Source organism: Heloderma suspectum, chromosome 3 (genome assembly GCF_057233095.1).
Source record: "Heloderma suspectum isolate Gila_16-S chromosome 3, 16-S_ref, whole genome shotgun sequence".
Lineage (NCBI taxonomy): Eukaryota > Metazoa > Chordata > Lepidosauria > Squamata > Helodermatidae > Heloderma > Heloderma suspectum.
The window spans coordinates 266,809,838-266,832,843 of NC_139460.1; the positions used below are offsets into that span (position 1 = coordinate 266,809,838).

General features: G+C 42.1%; 1 protein-coding gene across 6 annotated transcripts in view; it reads left to right on the plus strand.

Moving 5' to 3' along the window:
- VPS8 (VPS8 subunit of CORVET complex) overlaps positions 1-23,006 on the plus strand; it is a 119,376-nt gene that overhangs the window by 54,318 nt on the left and 42,052 nt on the right. For all 6 annotated transcript variants that reach the window (XR_014789555.1, XR_014789554.1, XM_084846860.1 and 3 more), the window contains exons 29-35: positions 3,186-3,305; positions 5,299-5,355; positions 6,897-6,979; positions 9,944-10,028; positions 10,357-10,455; positions 20,060-20,149; positions 21,968-22,014. Coding sequence is in view for 4 of the 6 variants with exons in the window: in XM_084846860.1 (XP_084702986.1) it covers positions 3,186-3,305; positions 5,299-5,355; positions 6,897-6,979; positions 9,944-10,028; positions 10,357-10,455; positions 20,060-20,149; positions 21,968-22,014 (581 nt within the window). In the remaining 2 variants the exon portion in view is untranslated. The remainder of the gene's footprint in view (positions 1-3,185; positions 3,306-5,298; positions 5,356-6,896; positions 6,980-9,943; positions 10,029-10,356; positions 10,456-20,059; positions 20,150-21,967; positions 22,015-23,006) is intronic.

The window sequence follows — 23,006 nt, forward strand, 5'->3', positions numbered from 1 at the left end:
GAATGTGGCCTTCCTCTGTTCTCTTTTATGGTGCTCTATCCATCAAACGCTAATCTTAAACTTTCACTCTCTTGTGCTAGTTATAAAGAGCTTTCCTTTTGTGGCCTCTTATTCATGGAATTCCCTTTAATGGGAATTCCCATTAAAGTTGGCCTTTTCTTTGTCTCACTTTAAGGAATTATTAAACTCATCTTTTTTCTCTTATGTTTCTCTCAATGTCCTACTTGGTTTGTGCTAGCCCTATTAACCAAGGACACTAAGGTTTGCTAGGCAGGTGTGTCTGAGCTTCTATGCTTTTTTGTCCAACACAGTTTCAGGTTGTCAGGTTGTATAAGCCTTGGTGTAGCTCGAGAGCTGGGACAGTCTTGCCGGCAGATGAGATGTCGGTCTAAGTGTTCTTGGTGGGAGAAGGAGAGTCCTTCACATAAATTGTTTGAGATGCCATGGGCAGTTTTGGTATTTGTGAAGGGACTGTAAGAGCCCTGAATTATGTAAGAAGACAGAAGAAATAATTGATCTGAGAACAGAGGACAGTATTGGACTGTGTCATTCTGTTAGCGCAAATGCTGTTGCAATAGTGGAAACTAGGTTTCGAACTATGGGCAAGAGGAGAATCCAACTAAAGTTATGTTCGCAGAAGCGCAATTGTGCAACCAGTTTTGCATTACACTTGCGCAACTGCTTCTGCATTCCACTTGGGCAACCCATTGTGCAACTGCTTGCACATTTCATTTGCACAACAGAAAGATTTGGCAGAGCTCAGCTAGTGTTATTTGGGTTTGTGGAATGACGCTGTTGGATACTGCCCAGAGAAGCAATTGACCAGACTAGCACCATGTTAATGGTTAATATATTTGTCATATGGAGTAAGTAGAATGGAGCTCTGCTGGCTGGTGTGTAGTGGAGAAGTTGAATGGATGATCTCGTACTGAGAAAAGCACAAAGGTAGGAAACTTGGCCACAGGGGCTAAAGTTGCTTCCAAAGTGGTTGCTTATTGCCAGAGCTTTTTAAACTTTTGAAGGCAATTTCTTTTTTTGGTACGAGTCATGTAATTTGGTCTTTGTAGTGATAATTTTTTTAAAAACTTTGTCTAAGACAAATAACAGTTAGATTTTCATTTATAATTGCTGTGACAGCACTTTTTGGTCTTGGTCAGCCTACTCATATTTCTTTTTCTACAAGATGATGTGTAACAGATCTTTTTGAATATCAGAACCAATCAGCCTAACCTGTTAAAACAAAACTGTCAGAAATCTATAATAAAAATATATGTGCCATTTTAAAAAGTCACTTGTACTGTAATAAACTGACTAGATTGCAGTTATATCCTAATGTTGGGATTATAGTTGTGTTTTAATTTTAAAAGTCCAATTTCATCAATATTAGCAATAGTTTAGAAATTAAAATATCCCGGTTTCTGAGTTGCTCCACATTTGTGAATAAGTTTCTGAAAGCTAAGCCGTTGCTGTGTGTGCATGCATGCATGCCTCCTAGGGGAAGTGGTAAGCTTATAAACTGACCATCCTAGCTCAACTTGTACATGGTTCTTAAATGGGTCATGAGATAAACTATTTACTCTGTTGATACAACATAACTAATGTTGTTGTTCCCTTTCATATTCCTTTGAGCAGGCATGCAGAACCTCAAGCCTGGGGCCCCAGTCTAGCCCTGCAGGATTCCCCAGAAGGCTGCACCTCCTTCCCCTGGCCCTACCCCTTCCCCCCCAACCACCTATTCTTTGGTGGTTTCTTGGTTTTTGTGCAGGTTTTCCCCATTTTAAAAGGTTGAAATACCTCTCCTAAGGCTTAGTTATTGGCTGCAAGAGCCTTAACATATGCTGGAATTTTTAGTATTTTTGGCCCTGCCCCTTTTCATTCAGCCCTGGCCACCACTGGAATGTGGCCCCTGAGAGCTTCTCCAATTTGGCTCTTGGGCTGAAAGCGGTTCAAAACACCTGCATGATGCTCAGAATGCCCCTTTTATTTTGCCCCTCGTCTTTGCAGGTGACAACTGTTTAAGATCTGTGAAATTAAAGATCACAGCAGAATTTACTATAGCTACAAATGTCCATTTGCCAAGTCATTCTTGCCATGGTGTGTAACCATGTAGAAAGCAAATTGTCCAAAACATCCACCCATATGGTGATGAGAATTTTATAACACATTCCTATCCAAGCAGGGGAGTGGTAAAATTCTGTTTCACCTCTGGCTAGATATGATAGATGATTGGCTTCCTTCATAATTCTGTGAACACTATTATGTGCACACTATTACTTGGAATCACAGATTTACGAAACACAGCTGAAAGATTTAGTATGGATTTATAGAATACTTTATTTAAAATGCTATAATAATTCTGTGTGCATAATAGCAATGCTTTCAAAAGTGCAAAATGTGGATAATATGGTATCCTCTGGAATAAATGGGAGCATCAGCAATTCTGTATGTGTAGAAGAGCAAATTTTAATGTCATCATTGTTTAAAACCTGTCATAAATAACTTGAGGAAATCTTGTCCTTCAAAAGATAAAATTTCTGGTTGCTCCTTGGTGAGAGAAAATGGGATTTTCTCCTACTTTTTTTTTCCTACTGGTTCACTTCCATCTACTCCCTGCCTTCTACCATTGTTCAGTTATTTATGGTGGGCTGCTGAGTTTTTCATAGACTGCTCAAGCAATGCCTAGTGTTATTCCACTGATAAGTTCAGAACAATGTCAGCGGCTACTGCAAGGCAGTGTAATATGACTTCTTTTCAATGATACAGCTATATCTGCTTCCAGTGATAAGGTTTCAGAGTTGATGTTCATATCCACTCTGTGACGAGTTGAATTTAAGTTATGGCAAATATAATGATATATTATTCGCCTACACAGCACAAGCAGTGCAGTGGCAAGTGAAGTCATGCAAGCTTTCCTTGAAAAAACTAATGTGTGCTTACCTCAAACTTATGTGAATTAAAAATTCAATTTTAGTTATTTGGCTTGTCTGGAGATACAGATTTCACAGGTATATACAGCTATGTTTATGCAGCTATCTTGATCTCACTACATGCATCTAATTTTAGTCTGCTACACAGACTGAAATGCTGTGTGTTTGGCTTCTTGTTATCTGCTGTTTGTTCTACTTCGTGTGTGTGAAGTTATAATATGTACCAACCTAATAAATTGAGTTGCTTCAATCCTCTAGGTTATGGTGGAGAACTCCGATTTTACCCCATCACAAGTTGGATGTCTCTTTACTTTCCTTGCCCGACAGCTTGCTAAGCCCAACAACACACTGTTTGTGAACAGGACACTATTTGACCAGGTAAAATGGGGAAGCTACAAATGTGGGGGAAGTGCTAGTTTTATTTCTAAAGTGCCTAAAGTCTTATCATTGCTATTCTTATTTAAAAAAACAGAGTTGTGTACAGTGTGCATAATTCCTATATGTGTTGTGTTAGAAGGATTGGGATAAAACCTGGGAAATCTGTTGGCACTGATTTTATAATGTGAATGTGAGGAACTAAGAGACATGTGGGAGGATTTTCAGAACAGAAAAATAGAACTTGAGATGTAAATGGTTGTCCTATAGCTCTTTCTTTGCTGAATTTGCACATCACAAAATTAATTCTAAGTATTCTGGAGAGAGTGAAGTCAAATGGGCCTTAGGAAGCATTACTAACAACAAAGCTAGCGCAGATGACAGTATTCCAGCTGAGCTATTTAAAATCCTAAAAGATGATGCTGTTAAAGTGCTGCACTCAATATGCCAACAAATTTGGAACACTCAACAGTGGCCACAAGACTGGAAAAGGTCAGTTTACATTCCAATTCCAAAGAAGGGCAATGCCAAAGAGTGTTCAAACTACCGTACAATTGCACTCACTTCACATGCCAGCAAGGTTATGCTCAAAATCCTACAAGCTAGGCTTCAGCAGTATGCGAACCGAGAACTACCGGAAGTACAAGCTGGGTTTCGAAGAGGCAGAGGAACTAGAGATCAAATCGCCAACATTCGCTGGATCATGGAGAAAGCAAGAGAATTCCAGAAAAACATCTATTTCTGCTTCACTGACTACACTAAAGCCTTTGATTGTGTGGATCACCACAAACTGTGGCAAATTCTGAAAGAGATGGGAGTACCAGACCACCTTACCTGTCTCCTGAGAAACCTGTACGAGGGTCAAGAAGCAACAGTAAGAACCGGACATGGAACAACCGATTGGTTCAAAATTGGGAAAGGAGTACGACAAGGCTGTATATTGTCACCCTGCTTATTTAACTTATATGCAGAGTACATCATGAGAAATGCCGGGTTGGATGAATCACAGGTCGGAATTAAGATTGCCGGGAGAATTATCAACAACCTCAGATACGCAGACGATACCACCCTAATGGCAGAAAGCGAAGAGGATCTAAAGAGCCTCTTGTTGAGGGTGAAAGTGGAGAGTGCAAAAGCTGGTCTGAAACTCAACATTAACAAAACTAAGATCATGGCATCTGGCCCCATCACTTCCTGGCATATAGAAGGGGAAGAAATGGAAGCAGTGACAGTTTTTACTTTCTTGGGCTCCAAGATCACTGCAGATGGTGACTGTAGCCATGAAATTAAAAGACGCTTGCTCCTTGGGAGGAAAGCTATGGCAAACCTAGACAGCATAGTAAGAAGCAGAGACATCACCTTGTTGACAAAGGTTCGTATAAGCAAAGCTATGGTTTTCCCAGTAGTAACGTATGGCTGTGAGCGCTGGACTGTAAGGAAGGCTGAGCGCCGAAGAATCGATGCCTTCGAACTGTGGTGCTGGAGAAGACTCTTACGAGTTCCCTGGACTGCAAGGAAGTCAAATCAGTCAATCCTAAAGGAAATCAACCCTGAGTGCTCATTGGAAGGACAGATACTGAAGCTGAAGCTCAAATATTTTGGCCACCTAATGCGAAGAGAAAACTCTCTGGAAAAGACCCTGATGCTGGGAAAGATTGAAGGCAAAAGGAGAAGGGAATGGCAGAGGATGAGATGGCTAGATAGCATCATGGATGCAATGAATATGAATTTGCGCACACTCCGGGAGAGAGCAGAGAACAGGAAGGTCTGGCGTGCTATGGTCCATGAGGTCACGAAGAGTCGGACACGACTGAACAACAACAACAAATTCTGGAGATTGGACTGCTTTTCTAAAACGTTATATTCGTGCCAATGTATGTTTCATCTCAAGTATTTCTTTACCCAGAACTGGTAGATAAGTTGTAGTTCTGAGATGAGGTGGTGTATTTTGGGAATGGAACAAAAATATATATAATAGTGTTCCCTTTCTGTCCAGGTCCTTGAATTTCTCTGCAGTCCTGATGATGATTCACGCCACTCTGAGAGACAGCAGGTATGAATCCTTCCAGGAATAAATCATGCTGTGAGAGTGACGCATGGTTAAGAAAGGAAGGTCATTGCTAAGAATGACCAGACTTTAGAGCAGGAATGCTAAAACTGGCACTCCTCACTGAGAGGTGAGCAGCAGCAGCTGGAAAGCAAGTGGCAGCCTCTATATGATATTAATGTGAACCAACAAAATGTACACCGTAATTGAAGGAATAGTATTTGAATGTTTTCATAGCTGTGCAGACAACACAAACGTGCAGTGTGTTCAAATGCAGCCCAAAATAATGGCCATGCTACACCCAAAATGAATGGCCAGCCCTGGTGGTTGCACTGTGGCATCATTTTCTGTTGTCAGACTTGTGACTGATTCCACGAATACCAGTGGAATTTATTTTAGAGAAAAGGAATTTATTTTAGAGAAAAGGAAAAAGGAGAAAAGTGGTGTGTGAAGATGCCATCTCTATGTATATAGGTTGATTTCCCCATTAGCTTGGTGAACTCTGTTCCTGTATGGTGAGGAGAAAACTGTGGGAATGTATAGGAATATGGAGCTCAGTGCTTCCCTGATACCTCTTCAGTCTTGATCTTTGTTGTCTATCCGCAGTTCAGGAAGAAGGGGTGGAGGCACAACATTGTGAGAGGGATGGAGGGACTGCAGAATGCAAATGAGGACGTGGTAGGCTGTAGATGACCAGAGGGGCTGGAAGATGGGTGGAAAACTGTCACGTGGGCAGGATGTATGCAGACATGAAAGCAGGGAAGAATTAATGATAAGGACTGGGTAAATCACAATGGATTTGGATCAGGCATGGGAAGACCAAAAATGTTTAAAACAATCCTCCAAAATACGTTGACACCTAAAATTACATTGCAACTTCCTTTTTCTAAATAATAGCTTCACAAGATGTATCTGTTGCCAAGTTGTGCTAATTCAGACTCCAGCTGAGAAATCACATGTGTAAAAATTACTCCATTAGGCAACTCCCTGTATATACAAATTTAGCATGCTGGGGAGAAGGGTTATAGCAGGGGTAGGCAACCTGGGACCCTCCAGATGTTCTAGAGTACAACTCCCATCAGCTCCAGCTTGCATGGCCAATGGTGAGGGATTGTGGGAGTTGTAGTCTGAAACATTTGGAGAGCACCAGGTTGCCCATCCCCTGGGTGTAGCCTTCTCCCTGAAAGTCAAAGGATGAAAAAAAAAAGTCTTAGGGTTTTGTTTGGGAAGGGGAAAGTGTCCCAACTAGAAGGGGAAAAAAGACATACTACAGTGGCAGAGCAAAGCTTGGAGGCATGACATTTAGCTCTTGGGGTAGTATCCAACATTAGTCCTATGTAGAGTAGACCCATTGAAATGAATGAGGCAAGTTCGTCACAATAAATTAAATCCCATTCATTTCAGTGGGTCTACGTAGGGCTAACATTGGATCCTACCCTCAGTGTCTGAAAATGCTGTTGCATTGACAGTTCGTGGCTGTACAGGAGAAGCATGTTGGGAATTCTGGTTGCCTGGTCACTTATATACTAATTATTTCATGCTAATAGGTTCTTCTAGAATTGCTGCAAGCTGGAGGCATAGTACAGTTTGAAGAGAACAGGCTCATTCAAATGGCAGAAAAAGCTGAATTGTAAGTTTTTTCCTGTATTTTCTGTCTCCTTTTACCATTTCCTATCACTTACTTCCTTTGAAACTTTCAGCTATTTAGCTTATTCAGTTGCTCCTGAAGCCATATCCTTTATCCTGTCACCGTTACATTCTTACATGGAAAATAAACTTAATCTGGTTTCATACAGTGTAGATCCTATCAGGTTTTCATTGGGGCTTTGATCAACAAAACCCTGGATCACTGTCCTCCCAAAGGGTGTGTGCTGACCTCTTTCATTACCCATTGTGCGTGAACATGCCACCATCAACCCGGTATTGCTCCTGCTATTATTTCGTTATTTTGTGTCTTCCTAGTTCTACACAGATGATCTCAGTAGGGTGCCTAATGAGGATGGGGCCTATTACTCCTGTAATTTCATCCAAGCTAGCTAAGTCTGAAAGCTCCAGGCTGGCATTATCTGCAGGAGATGGATGGAACTAGGAAAAGCACATGGGGTGGTTGCTTGGCAACTGATTTCAGCATCCTCAGGTTGTCTTGTCATTGCAGCTAGACCTGGGTCTCTTTTGCACACTACATTGTATAACAGTCTAGCCACGTGACATAGTTTCTGGCGACTACAGTGTGGCCTTCATCCTAAAAAAGAAAAGATGTTAAGATGGCCTTCTACTCCTTAAACTTTCGGGAACATATGGTGTTCCAAATTAATCCACTCTCAGTCTGCTAGCCTTAGAATTTGCTTACTGTTTGAATCTAGTATCAGGGCGCTAATACCATCAGTTCTGCTTAGAGACCAGAGTATTTCTATTATGCCAGTAAAGGTTTCTTCTTCTGTCTATCTCCCTCCAAGTGTACGTTCACAGAAGTAAACATAGTCCAATCCTGAAAGGTGTCTGTAATGGCCCCAGGCCTGTAACGAAGTGATCTGTAGTTTTAGAGGGGCCTAGAGAACCATAGTGCTCTCTTCAGGTTCATTATAAGTGCAATTTCCTTGCTTGTGGGCCTCTGAGCATGTGAGATGAGTCAGAGGTCGATATCACCACCTCAGCACATTCCATGCTAATGAGCTACCATTTATCTTATCAGGGCCTAGGATGTGCCTGAGAAGTGAAGCTGTGTTTATGTCGAGCTACAGGTGTATGTGCTGGGAAAGTTCTGATCGTTTTCCCTCTGCACAAGTACTGTTAGTCTATGCTGGGAAAGTTGCAGATGAATGCTAATTAACGCTTGCTGCTGTCATGCTGCCTCACTGCTAACTTGTATGGTATAAAACCCATTTTACCCCATGGTTCTGGGTTCAGAGAAGCTGTCTGATCTAACCATTGGGTACACCTGTGTGCTGTAAGTACTCAATAAAGTCTCCTTGTAAGCAAACCTGGATCTGGCTTATCATTATCCCTGCACCTCTAAACCTTAGCAGCCCATGGCTGGGGCATACAGTGTCTTAGGATGCAATCCTTTATGCACCTACCTGGAAGTAAACCTGATTAACCTCTGTGGGGGTACTTCTGAGTAGATATGTGTAGGTTTGTACTGTTAGCAAGGGCTATTTTGTTAAACATAAACAAAATAATAATAAACGTAAGTCATGGTGGTGAGCTGCTTTAAGACCTGGAACATCCCTGTTTGTCCTAACCAAAGTTGTGGACTTCCCTTGGTAATCTGGCCCTAAAGTCCTTTCCGAGGAACCATGTAATCAAACAATCTAGGCAGTCTCTTTTACGAATTGTAAACACAATTTTGATTACCAGAGGAGTAAACATACATCACATAAAAGATTAATACAGAAATTGCAGGAAAAATTGCATAAAAATCTCAAAACGATTATTTAAGCTGTCTCACTACATTTCTGCTGGGCCTGGATGTCCTGCTAAGCAGGGCTAGAAAGCATGCATGTTCTTTGTTCAAGATGTCTCTGAATCTCTAGGATGTTACTGACTGCATGGTTTCTAGGCCATCCATACTATGAAGCAGTTCCAGCACACCTACATGTCTTCTGGTCAGACATCCTATAAAGGGAGCTACCACACTTGGGTCTGCCGCCTCTTTAAATCTAACCCACCCCGCCCCACTGTGATAACCTGATCAGACCTCCACCAGTGCCATAGACGATGGATGGATTCTCTGAGAGCAAGGCTAGATTACAGGAACTGCCTACCTAGGGAGGCTCATCCTGCCACCTTACAAAGACATTTTACTTTTGACAGGCTTTTGGCTGGCTGATTTGAAGATTTTTTTTAAACTGTTTCCCTAGATCTGTCTGTTCATCAAGTCTGCCTCTTGCCTTTTAACTTAACATCTTTTATTTTTATTGCTCTGATGTTGATGTTTTAAATAAGCTCTCAACTGCCTTGAATGTTGTTGGTTTTAAGTGGAAATATGTTGTATAAATACTTAGAAATAAAAAAGGGGTAATTGAAGTTCAGTGAATCATTAGTGACAGCAAACTCTAGTGCTCAGTAACTGCAACTCCTCCAGGTTGCAAAGGTCATTAACATTTTAATTTGAGAATCTCAGTGGGGAAAATGACAGTATACAATTTGTTCCTAGAAGACCTAGTTAGGAAAGGGATGTCCAGCAACTCCCTATGTGAAACAACCAAGATCAGATGAAGAAAATAAAGCCGGTGCACGCTCTCTCTCTCCTTCTCCCCACTTGCCCAACAAGTCACTGATTTGGCAAGTTGTGTTGTCTCCCAAAATGGAGTTTCAACTTTTTAAAGTGACAGCCAGTCATATTAAGCAGCTCTGATATTAACAGCCATGGCTGACATAGCTCAGGTTCATCACAACATACGTGTTTGTGTACTTAGAATGTACACTAAGGAAAGTATGGTGTGTATCTAGCTGTAAAGCATTAAGATGGGAAAAGAAGGACACAGTGCTGACAAAGCTGGCATCTTTTCAGACTGTATTATGCCTGACAACTGTATGGCTCTCTGAAGAGTCTACATCTTAAAATGAATAAATTAAAATTGTTCTATTTCAGCTACCAAATTTGTGAGTTTATGTATGAACAGGAACATCGCTATGATAAGATAATTGATTGCTACTTGCGAGATCCATTGAGAAAGGTAAGGCTGAGAGGATCCAAAAGCAATTACAGAGAGATCCAGATGAAATCTCTTTTCCTTTCAGTTTTCATCTTGTCTTTCAGCAGATATGGGCTTTTATTCTTGTGGGGGGTGGCAGTGGGAGGAGGACCTTGATTTTCAAGGAGAGGCTTTGAAGTGAGAATTGCTCCTAAAATGCTTCATGACACATTCTTTATGCCCTTTTGCTTAACCATGGAGGTTTGGCATGCAAGGAATAATATGGGAATTGATCCTTAGGTTTGTTAGAGAAGTAGACTGCTGAATTAGTGTGTGATGTTTTTCATCCTTCCCATTTATTACATTAAAGGAAGACGTTTTCACCTATATCCACAATATACTCTCCATTCCCGGGTATAGCACAGACGAAAAGCTGTCCGTGTGGCAAAAAGCAATGAAACACATTGAGGTATGACTTGGATTAATTGATTATACATCTAAACCTAATTTATCTGCAGCTATCCTAATGGTGTCTGGCATGCAGGTTGGACTGTATGCCCTTTTTGCATTATGTATTTTATGTGCAAATCACCCTTTGCCTGAAGACACGTTGAGGTGATGTGCAAGTTTTAAAAATAAATCTTAAAACAATAAAATTATAAAATACAATACTAATCATCTAAAAACAATGGCAATAGCTGTGAAGAATAACACTCCCAGATAGTATCCTCAGCCATAGAGGAACAGAACACGTAGCTATTTTGATTTGATGACTTTACTTTTGCTATAGTACAAGGGAAGACTGGAGACAGGATAGTAACTGACTGCGGATTTGAAGCAGTCCACCTTCTCCTCCTCTTTAAGTCTGGCACTGATACTTCCTTTGGACAGTGTCAATCTGCGATTGGAGTCCAAGGACCCCCATAAAGTTCTAGCTGGAAACAAAGTTAATGATTGGATTCAAAATGACTCCAGTTTAACATTTAAAAATTACTTGGAGTGGAGGTGAACGATGTCTGGGTGTCAGGGGGCTGCATTGCCCCCCAGATTCCTCTGGGGGCTGCATCCCATCTCTGGTGCTGCTGAGTTTGCTATTGCTGCAGCAGCAAAAATCACAGCAATTTTGTGATTGGAAACGAGGCACGTGGAGAGTGTGTTCCTTGTTTCCAAGCAGAATCATGCTTCTGGGAGGCTTTTTCCCTGGCTTGGTTGGCGTTACATCTGAACTGGGAACCCTGGCTTGTCTCTCCCCTGGCAAGCCAGAATTGTAACTCAAGAGTTCACATGTAACATTATCCAAGCCAGGGATGCTCTGTCCCTGGCTTCTTTAGCCACTCTCACTGTCAGGATGAGCCAAGCGGGCAAGCCACATGCACTAGCACACTGGCTTGCTCATGATAACCCAGGGTTTAAAAAAACTTGGTTGCTGTTCCGTGCAAACCAGCCCACTATGTAGGCAGATGATGAATCAGCCTCTTGGATTCTTTGAGCTATTTACCATGCAGAATAGCTTAATGGCCCTGATAATCAATCATTTCCCAGATCACCAAGACCATTGGTAGCATAACTGTCATGATCAGTTAGAAAATCCCATAGCCTCACTCATCCTAGAGCCCCATGCTAGTCTTCTCCACCATGATCATCACTATGAAGGCATAGGAAAAATATGGGTATCTGTGCTTTCAGAAGGTAGTTGTCCAGCCTTAACAGTTCATTTTTGACACCTCCAACAACTGAATTGCCAGGTTCCAGATGAATGCAAAACATTAAGAGAGAGCATGCTACACTGAATGAATTGCCAGACTTAGACTGGAAGGACTTTAATTCAAATCCTGGCTCAGCTATGAAGTTTACTAGATGGTCTTAGACAGTCACTGATCTCAGCCTAACATACCTCACAGGATGGTTGTAAGGTTAAAATGGCATAAGCCTCATGTATATTGTCCTGAACTTGGTGATGCAAGCCATCATCATCATCCTCATAATTTTTACTAAACCCAGAGTATATCTTGAAATGTATGTTGCTTTACTTGTTTTGAGTAGGCCTGTGATTTCCATGAAGTCTGGAATTAGTATGGAAGATCTCCATTGGAATTATGTTGAAGTCAACCAAACTAATTTTTCTAAATAGTTGAAGAAGAAACATTTAATTCACCAGTATGTTGCTTTGTATATATTAGCAAAGTGCCTGTCAGTTTGACAAGCCATCTTTTTTTGTATCTGGAAGCATATTTTCTTCTTCCCTAGAAGGATGTATGCCCAGAGGGCAAACTCTTTCCTACACTGGAAAGGCCATCCTGTGCTAAGGAAGGAGTCATCCTCATTTTCCTTCATGGTCTCTATGCATCACACATATGGGCTCTGCACATGCACGGAGCCTTGATCAAGAACCTTCCATAGTTGAGGAATGTTTTGGTGGGAACCCTCCCCTACCGTCCCAGTGTACATGTCCCTAATAGGCTCCAACCTGTTCCCTCAGTTCTCTTTTAACTGCGCATCCTCATAGGGAATCTTCTCACGCTTCTTCCTGACAGAAAACTAGAATTTGTTGAGGTTTAACTTTTGTCCTCTTCCTTTCTCCTTTCTGTCCAGTGATTTCTGTCTATCATTTTTGCGTTTTTTGTTTTGTTTGCAGTCTCAGCAATTGCCTGAGAATGTTTGGTCCTTTGGGCCCCGTTGCACAAGTGTGCCTGTTATGGCAGTAAACTCCCACCAACGGACAGGCATTTGCTCTGTCTCCTTTGTTTAGGAGAAGGACACAAAGTCAACGTCTGGTCGTTTTGCCAAGCCTTTATAAAAAAAAAAAAAGCAAGGCATAACTGGTCTGCCACGCTTTGAGCCATTCTTCAGGGCCAGGCCATCTACAAAGATGTCCAAGGTGTTAAAGGAGCCCTCTCCCTTTGGGGCATCAGAGACCCTGTCCCATTCATATGTGGATCCTTTAATGGTTCCAGGTTCAAAGCCTCTTGAGGTGAAGTCCATCGACCACCTCCACGGCTACTTGTAACAATCCATCAACACCAGGCTGGTCATTGAATACGGCTATGGCCCAAAAGCTGACTAAAAGGTCAAGAGCCCATAAGTTGCAGCCGAAGCTAGAGAAGAAATAATCTTTAGTTCAGTCTCCCACAGCCCCAGCTTTGACCCCATTGATTTTGGTATCAGTGTTGATACTGACAATACCAGCACCTCTGCTGTTACTTAAGTCACCGATTGCGGTGCATCTCCAACCAATATCGAAACCATCACTGGGCATCCAGCCATTAGAGGACCCTCAGGTGATAGCCTCTACATTGGAAGGGGAAATTTGAGAGGTGTCTCCAGCCCCAATTCCACAGAAAAGGACTGAAAAAAGGCGAAGTCGATTGCCTACGTACAGTGGCCGCCATCCTCCATCTTGATGGGGGTCTCCCAATTCTGTCTTTTTGGGCTAGTCTGAGACCTTACACCAGTGGCAATTCCCATGCTTCCTGCGTTACTGCAAACCATCCAGTAATCTTGGAAGGCTCCTTTTTCTGTTCAGCCCACTTCAAAGCACCTTGAACAAAGGTTCTGGAGACAGATGCAGGTTTTTGTTGCAGCACTCACCCTGTATTCCATGATTGTTCAGGCATGGCAAGGAAAATCCCAGAAAGTCCATTCCTCACCCACAGATCAAGAGCATAGGAAGTTGGATTTCTTGGGACGTCGCATTTAATCCTCTGTTGAGTTGGGTTTGGGAGCGGATAACTATTGGGCTGCAATGTCCTGTTCTTCTTCGTGGTCTCTGTGCATCACAAATATGAGCTCTGCTCCGACACATAGCCTCGTTTGGGAACATTCTATAGTCGAGGAAAACATTTTTGGTAAGAACCCTCCTGCACCGTCCACTGCGCGTGTCCCAGTGGGTTCCCGCCCGTTGCCTCAGTTCGCTTTCGACCACCTTGTTAAACACACTCCAAGATACCAAGCTTCAGGCTCACTACTTTATTAGTTAACAACCAGGTTCCTTACAAATGTGAATTCTAGGAAACTCTCAGGCTACAAAGGAAACAGCTACTTCACACAATTATGAATACCAATAGAGGAGCTGAAGTGGAAGTTAGAGAAGTTGCTGGCAGTTTGAACAAGTACTTCCCCGCCAGACTAGCTTAGGGGGAATGCCCCTCCCTTACAGTTACTCCCTCCTATGTAGGCTATCACAACCTGGAGGAGCATCTGAGTCTGCCTCTAACTTTTCCTGCTTCGCTCTGTGACGGACCCTAGCATCCCTCTAGTCACGCACCTCACTCTCTTCCTTCCCCAAGACCTAAGTTCTCATGAAGGAGGAGAAGAGAAGCCCTTCAAGTCGAGCCATATGTGTGCCAAAGTCTTAAGAAGAACGCCTTGCCATATCTGAGCTCACTAAAGAGAGAGCCTCCCCCGGTTCTAGCTGTTCCCATTCTGAGTCTGAGCTGCTAACTATCTCCACACGCTCAGATTCACTCCTGACAGATGCCTCATTAGGACTTCTTGCTCTTTCAGAGTTCTAGGCTGAGGTAGTTGAAGAGTTTCTTCCTTCATTCTGTTTTTTCTGTCTTCTGTCTTTCCTGAAAAAAAAAATTAGGTAGTTCATCTTCCTTATTTTTCGTGATCTCTGATCACCGGGAGGCAACGTATGGCCATTAAGGCCCCTTTTGGCAAATGCATTCGGTGCTATAGCAAGCTACCCCCCACTGATGGACATACACTTTGTTTGTTTTGCCTGGGGAAATCGCATGTTGTGGTGACCTGCCGCCATTCTATAAATTTCACTAAACAGACAAAACGTCATCGATCAGAATGCATGATGTCCCAGAATCGCAACATATAGTGATGGCCACCAATTTGGATGGCTTTTAAAAGGGGGTTAGATAAATTCCTGGAGGGGAAGGCTATCAATGGCTACTAGTCCTGATGGCTATGTGCTACCACCAGTATAAGAGGCAGTATGCCTATGTGCACCAGATGCTGGGGAACATGGTCAGGAGTGTGTTGTTGCACTTGTGTCCTGCTTATGGGTTCCTGGCTGACAGCTGGTTAGCCAGGGTGTGAACAGAATGCTGGACTAGATGGACTCTTGGTCTGATCCAGCATGTCTTTTCTTATGTTCTTATCAGTTTTTCCTGTGGGAGAAGATACGATCTCTTTCTGGCCATCTCCTAGAGGATAAACAAGACTTGGCTCAAGTCTTCCAGGGCAAGTTGATGCATCTCTTTAACCAGCAGATAAATACTTCTAGGCATATGACTGACTGTGATACTAAAGCCGTAGTATGAAGAAATCCCACTTGATACCAACATAACATATCCACTTAATTGGAGCGATACTGACTCTAGGTCAAGCCTTCCTCCCCCTAGATCTAGAGCATCAGCTTTGATATGCCTTGCAGGAGAGAACTGTTCAGACAGTTGTCAGTGCTGTGCAGATACAGAGACTGCTGGTTTTGATGACAGCTACTACCATGGTGGTTGCACTGGCATGGTTATGGATGCAGACAGTCCACAACTGGTTCATGCGAGCATTCAGCCCAACTTGGAATGCCAGGCGGATGTGTCTGCACTTTCCCAGAGTTGTGGCTGCTACACTGACTTGGTGAATGGATGTCCTCAATCTTCGAGAGGGCACCCTTTTCTCTCTGCCATCCCTGTTGCAAATGCTGGCAATGGATGCTTCCCTATTGGAGTGGGGTGCAGACTTTGGACCCTTGAAGTTTTAGGGCAAGCGGACCACGTCAGAGGCTACTCTGCATATCAACCTCTTGGAACTCCTTCCTGTTGAGAAGGCTCTGAGGGCATTCAGGATGGAACCATGAGGACACTCGGTTCAGATAGTGTCCAAAAACACTACTACTGTTTACTATCTGAACAAGCAAGGTGGAACAGTCCCTCTCCCTTCTTGGACTCATGATCCACATTTTTTCAGTGGTCAGTCCCACATCAAATTGGCCCAATTTGGCAGTTTCCCTCAGCCTTCTCTGTAGTGGCACCCTCCCTCTGGAAAACCCTCTCTCATGGAGTTCAGGAGGCAGAAAATATAACATCTTTTAAATGCCTCCTGAAAACACACCTTTTCACACAGGCTTCCCCTAGGTTGTAACTGCTGATGGGTTTTACCTTGGTTTTATGTGGTACTTTCAAAAATTGTGTATTGTATCTTGTCATGTTGTTTTTTATGGTTTAAATTATGAATTGCCCAGCGAGCCTCAGCTATTGGGCAGTATAAAAATGTAAAAATAAAATCAATTGGTAGCAGTACATGTAGCTGGAGTGGACGAATGCCTCACAGACAGTCCTAGCAGAAACTATTTAGTGTCTTACGAGTGGACGGTGGCTTCGTCGGTAATCTCTAATCTCTTCCATAGGTGGGGCACTCCAGTCATAGACTTGTTCACTCAAGCAGAGAACAGCAAGTGCTTATATTTCTGCAGCAGGCCAGAAGTGGACTTGGGATCATTAGGGGATGTGTTTCTATGCCAGTGGACAGGTCTGCTTCTGTATATCTTTCCACCTTTCCCTCTGCTCACCAAAGTCTTGGCGAAAGTCAGAATGGACAGGACAGACTGCATACTACTCACCCTTTGGTGGCTGAGAAAACCTTGGTTCACTCTCCTTCTTTGCCTGTCCCTTGGAGAGTATGTCTGCCTTTTGCCAATTTCAAATGTCTTGATGGGACTGAGGCAGATTCTGCTATCCGAGTCTTCACACACTCTGCATAATGGTGTGGAGAATTCAGTGACTGATCCTCTTGCTACTGTTCTGGTGGTGGTTCGGCACATCCTTGATGCAGCGCGCAAGCCAAATACAAGGAGGTCCTACACCATTAAATGGATGTCTCTCTGTACCTTTGTGAACTTTCATGGGTTCAATACAGTTCAGTGCCCATTGCACCATGTTCTACAGTTTGTGTTATCTCTTCATGAGAAGGGCTTATCGTTATCTTTAAGAGCTTATTTAGCAGCAATTTCTACTTTTCATCAGCCAATGGATGGATTGTCTGTCTTCTCACAACCTCAGGCCAAGCACTTTCTCCAGGGAGTCCATAATCCAACCCCACTGATCTGATGCCCGATGCAGGCATCGAGTCTGTCATTTTGCAGGCTTTCACTACCAAGAGGATGCATTTCTTGATGCCCTAAATGATTGTGCCCTAGAACAGTTGGTCATGGAACTGACCAGAGGGGAGGCAACCTTGGATGTAATCCTAAATGGTGTCGCCCATGACCTAGTATGAGATGTAAATGTTGTTGAACCAATTGGAAACAGTGACCATGGTGCTATCAGATTTAATACATACTTAAATGGAAAATTGCCCAGGAAGTCCAACACAGTCACATTTGACTTCAAAGGAGGAAATTTCTCTAAAATAAGGGAATTGGCAAAAAGGAAGTTAAAAGGGGGAGTCAAGAGGATTAAATCCCTTCCAAGTGCTTGGAGATTACTCAAGATCACAAGAATCGAGGCCCAGCTAAAATGTACACCACAGGTTAGGAAAGGTAGTACCAAGTCCAAGAGGTCGCTGGCATGGTTAACAAGAAGTGTTAAGGAAGCTATTAGAGAAGAGAGAGCTTCCTTCAGAAAATAGAAGGCTTGCCCAAGTGAGGAAAACAAAAGGGAGCACAAGATTGCACAAAGGTGATGCAAGCAGACAATAAGAGATGCAAAAAAGCATTTTGAAGAGCATATCACTAACAATGTCAAGGCCAACAGTAAAGAATTAATTAAATGTATCAGAAGCAGGAAACCAGCTAGGGAGGCAGTTGAACCACTGGATGGCAGTGGAGTTAAAGGAGTACTGAAGGAGGAGACTGCTGAGAAGCTGAATGAATTATTTTCACCCGTCTTCACTGCAGAAGATATAGGACGGATACTGTGCCTGAACTGATGTTTTCAGGAAGGGAGTCTGAGGAACTGAGGCCAATAGTGGTGACAAAAGATGAAGTTCTCAACTTTATTGATAAATTGAAAGCAAATAAATCATAGGGCCCAGATGGTATCCTGTATTTTCATCCTGTTCATAAATGATCTGGAATTAGGAGTGAGCAGTGAAGTGGCCAAGTTTGATGATGACACCAAATCATTTAGGATGGTTAAAACAAAAAGGGAGATTGTGAAGAGCTCCAAAAAGGATCTCTCCAAACTGGGAGAATGGGCATCTAAATGGCAAATGTGGTTCAATGTAAGCAAGTTGAGGCAAAAAATCCCAACTTCAAGGATAACCTGATAGGATCTGAGCTAGTGGTGACCGACCAGGAAAGGGATTTGGGGTTTGTGGTGGACAGCTCAATGAAAATGTCAACCCAGTGTGTAGCCAGTGTAAAAAAGGCAAACTCCATGTTAGGCATAATTACAAAAGGAATTGAGAATAAAACTGCCAATATCATACTGCCCCTATACAAATCTATGGTGTGACCACACTTGGAATACTGTGTACAGTTCTGGCCACCACACCTACGAAAAGATATCATAGAGCTGGAAATGTGCAGAAAAGGGCAACTAAAATGATCAAGGGGCTGGATCATCTCCCCTATGAGAGGAGGTTACAACAGCTGGGATTGTTCAGCTTGGAAAAAAAGAAGGATAAGGGGAGACATGATAGAAGTCTAGAAAACTATGCATGGTGTGGAGAATGTGGAGAGTGAGACATTTTTCTTCCTCTGTCAAAATACTAGAACCCAGGTTCATCCTATGAAGCTGGTGGGAGATTCAGGACAGAAAAAAGAAAGTACTTCTTCACACAGCACATAGTTAAACTATGGAATTTGTTACCACAGCATGTGGTGATGGCCACCAATTTGGATGGCTTTAAAAGGGGGTTGGACAAATTCCTGGAGGAAAAGGCTATCAATGGCTACTAGTCTTGATGGCTATGTGCTACCTCCAGTACCAGAGGCAATGAGCCTATGTATACCAGTTGCTGGGGAATATGAGTGGGAGGGTGCTATTGCGCTCATGTCCTGCTTGTGGGTTCCTGGTCAACAGCTGGTTGGCCACTGTGTGAACAGAATGCTGGACTAGATGGACCCTTGGTCTGATCCAGCAGGTCCCTTCTTATGTTCTTATGTGTGTACAAAACTATATAATAAGAAGGAATACATCTGCATGCCAAGCTGCATTATAACTTATTCCATTTTGGGAGCTATAAGAACAGGAGATTATGATCTTACCATAGTTCACTGTGAATCCTGCTGAGTGCAGCCAGAGGAAAACATTAGCAATAAATATTAGAAGGGAATACAAGTATGGAAAGGAAAAGAAGTATTCATTCCCTTTTAGCCCCTGGTTATGTTCCTATAAGATGAAATAAGATGATTGAGTGAGTTTGAATTTCTTAGTCTTTAATCGGCAAATACCCATACATGTAATCATTCTTATTTCAGGTATTAGACATGGAAGTAAGTGTGAGGTGCTAGCTAATTTATTAAAATGTACAATGTTAGATATAATGTTGCAGACACATCCTTAAAAACTGGGTCTACAAACTAGTTAAATTATTTAAATTTTAACTGGATTTCTCTATTGACTTTAGTGGTATTCCAGTCTAAACATATTTTGCAAGTAAATTAATCACATGGATTCTCTATTTTTAGGGAAATGTGCTTAAATAACAAGCCAAACCAATTTTACATTCCAATTCTCTAGCTGGATTGATTTATGGATGAAATCTGTGTGCTATAGTCAAATATGAAATTGTGTGTGAAAACCAGTTAACACCATTATTCTATATGCTAGGTGCTCTGAAAATACTGTCATGTTGGTTATATGTTGGCAGTTCATCACAAAGCTAAGCTGCTTGAATGTACATAAAGTGAGACTATTACGGGAATGCAGAATTTGCCATTCTGAAGCAACCTGTATTCTTCAGCTTCCTGTTCTGTTCAGTGAAGAAATAGCCCCATCACAGAAATATTTATATTTTTTCTCTTAATAGTTACTGTATCATCTTGTTGATTTTGAAAACATTCCAAATGGAATTTATTCCTGAGTATTTGTTCTGGAGTATTTGTTGCTGTGTGTATAATTGCTGCATTAGTGCAAATGCAAGAACAGTGTATTTTTCCCTCCTTCTTTGCTCAGGAGCTGATATCAGTGAGTCCCTTTAAAGCAGCAGATTTGATCTCCATTCACTTCAGTGACCAGATTGAGCAAATAATTCAGAACCTGCAGGTAAAGCCTTGCTAAAAACATGAGTTGTTGCATCTTCTTTTTGAGAAGAAAGTTCAAATTATGATAGGCTGCAAATTATGGGATTGAGCAGTTTTCTAGAAGTTAGGAATGATCAAATCAGAATTTGATGTCCTCCAACAAATAGTCTCACAGAGGAGCACAAAACTGTGAACTGCTGAGAGAGCCACAGCTATTGGGCAATATAAAAATGTATTTTTTTAACTTATTCCTGAGCAACAATAGAATGACCACATTCCTTGGAAAATTGTTCTTGCATGCAATTTTCTTGGAATTGCACCAGTATCTACTTGGCTTGTGTGGGGTGCATGTCTATACTTGCTATAAACTTGAGGTTCTAATCTGGATCCCAGGCTTACTCCAAATAGGGGTGCATAGGATTACAGCCTTGATTATATAGGAGCTAGACTTCATCATTGCAGGTTTCTCTCCCATTCCTTTGCTCAGAGACACCGATATGGAGAATGAGCCAAAGTACCTGAAGTACCAGAACAGAGGGAGGACTCTGCTCTCCTCAATCACCCATAAGCACTACTGCTGTAAAAAATTAGACCCCTGCCCCTGCTTTATATACGAAGGTGGTAGATGTATGACAACAAACATGTCTACCTTCATTCTCTCTGGTTTGGACTGAATAAATCTGTTCATCATTAAGATGTTTCTGGGTCAAACATCAATAGAGAGCTTTTGCAATCTTTAGGAGATTATTTTCATAAGTATCTAGTGAATTACTCTTACACTTGTTGTGTATGCCACAAACATAAATATTCAGCCAAGACGAGGTAGCTAAATATGCACTTCTTGACACTAATTGCACTCACTAATGGCAAACTTGTCATTCAGCCACTGAAACATTTTCAAAGCAGTTGGCAAATAGATTTTGCTGAAGCAATTGCTGAATTGGTCCACCATTGTACATAGTTCTGCTCTTGGCCAAATGTGTCATTATAATCTTAACAGCTTTCTAAAACCAGTTCAGGAAATTGAAAGAAGCTTGTTTTGGCAGTTTCAGCAAATCTGAAATCAGGTTTTCACCTCATTTCTCTTCTATTAAAATCAAACAGAGCACCTTATCAAGGTCTTTGTAAGACCTTCTTGGAAGGGGTCACTTATTTGTCTATAAAGTTATTTACTTTGTCTATTTACTTATTTGTCTATAAAGCTTTGCTAGTTGGTGTCCTGTCACAAGGGATTGGTTGGGCATGGGGGCTTTGGCAGGGGATTTGGTATCCCACTGGGTGTCTTCCTAATCTCCATTTTTAATGGTTCTATATGTCATTGGCCTTCAACTGGTCAATCAAGACTCATGAGTGTTCATGTCCTGAGCCAGAATGGGTCGCACCAGTGACACCATCACCATTTTTGAAATATGGTTAATGGAAGCTTATTACGGTTTCAGCAAGACTGATAACGGGAGACAAGTTGCCTAAAGAACCAAATGTCTGCCATTTATCTTTTTTCCCTTCATGTAGCCTCTGGGGAAGGTTGAGACATCCCAGGGCATATTTATGGGTTGCGTGGGGTGATAGGCTAAACACAAACGGAGAGGGTATCCTAGACTGCACCGTAGAATCCCCTGCAGCACACATGTATTCTGTGGCAGACAGATGGCTGTGGCAGGAAGTTTGAACTATGCTGCCATTATATATGAGAAGTGTAGTGTTCCACATTTCTGGGGACATCAGGTACAGAACTTTTGTGCAAGGCTGAAGCCTAGTATTTCATCTGATAGAGTTTTAAAACAATTAGATATCAAATGCAATGCTATATTCACTCACACACACACCCCTTGCTTGTCAGGATGAATGTTTGCTTTTCCAGTTTTTGAAGAGCCTGCTTGACCCAAGGTATGTATACAGATTGCAATTTCCATTTTAATTTTTGAAACCAAAATATTTTAATTAACATCAGCTACAAACATTAGCGAACAGAGGAGGCACTTTCCTCTGAAAATTGAGGGGCTCCCTCTTGTGACAGAAACATGTTTGTGGCATGGAATGGGGTTTTATTAGGTGGGTTGGGATTGTGTTAGTATCTGATAGTGATCATCTTTATTGGATCATCTGACTACTAGTCAGGATCCATTGCTGAGAGACAGGTTTTTACAGGCCAACCATCTATTCTCTGGATCTTGCTCCTCCTGGATATTAAAATCTTCCAGAACTGGGCTTACTGTGTGGGTCTCAAAAGTGATGCATGCTTCCTCAAGAGACGTTGAAGTTCCTGCTTTCCTGAAAAAAGCAGTAGTGAGACCCTTATTGAAAACACCAAATGTGGACCCTGATTTTGGCATCAGCCAAATTTTCCATTTTGGGGCAAGATGCTAGAGAGAGTGGTGGTGTCTCAACTCCAGGCAGTTTTGGATGGTACTGATTCTTTAGATTCATACCAGTTTGTCTTTCAGCCTGGTTATTAGATGGAAACAACCTTAGTCACCCTGGTGGATGACTTATATTGGGGAATGGATGGGGGAGGGGGGAATTCTCCTGGACCTTTCAGCTGCCTTCAAAACCATTGATCATGGTGTCCTTTTGGGTCATCTGGCCAGGGCTGGCTTAGAGGCATGGAGTTATGCTGGCCTTAGTCTTTTCTGGCAGAACATGCTCAGTTGATGGTGCCAGGGGACCTTTAAATTGGGCACGAGAGCTGGGGCCTTTTCAGTGGTGGCCCCATATTTATGGAACTCTTTCCTCCAAGAGGTACATTTTAGCTTCCTCCCTACTTTCTTTTATGTGGTCCTAAATACCTTTTTATTTCAGTCTGCTTTTAGTTAAAGGATGGTTGTTAATTGTTTCTGTTTCTGTTTCTGTTGTTTTTAAATAAATGTGTGCAATGATTT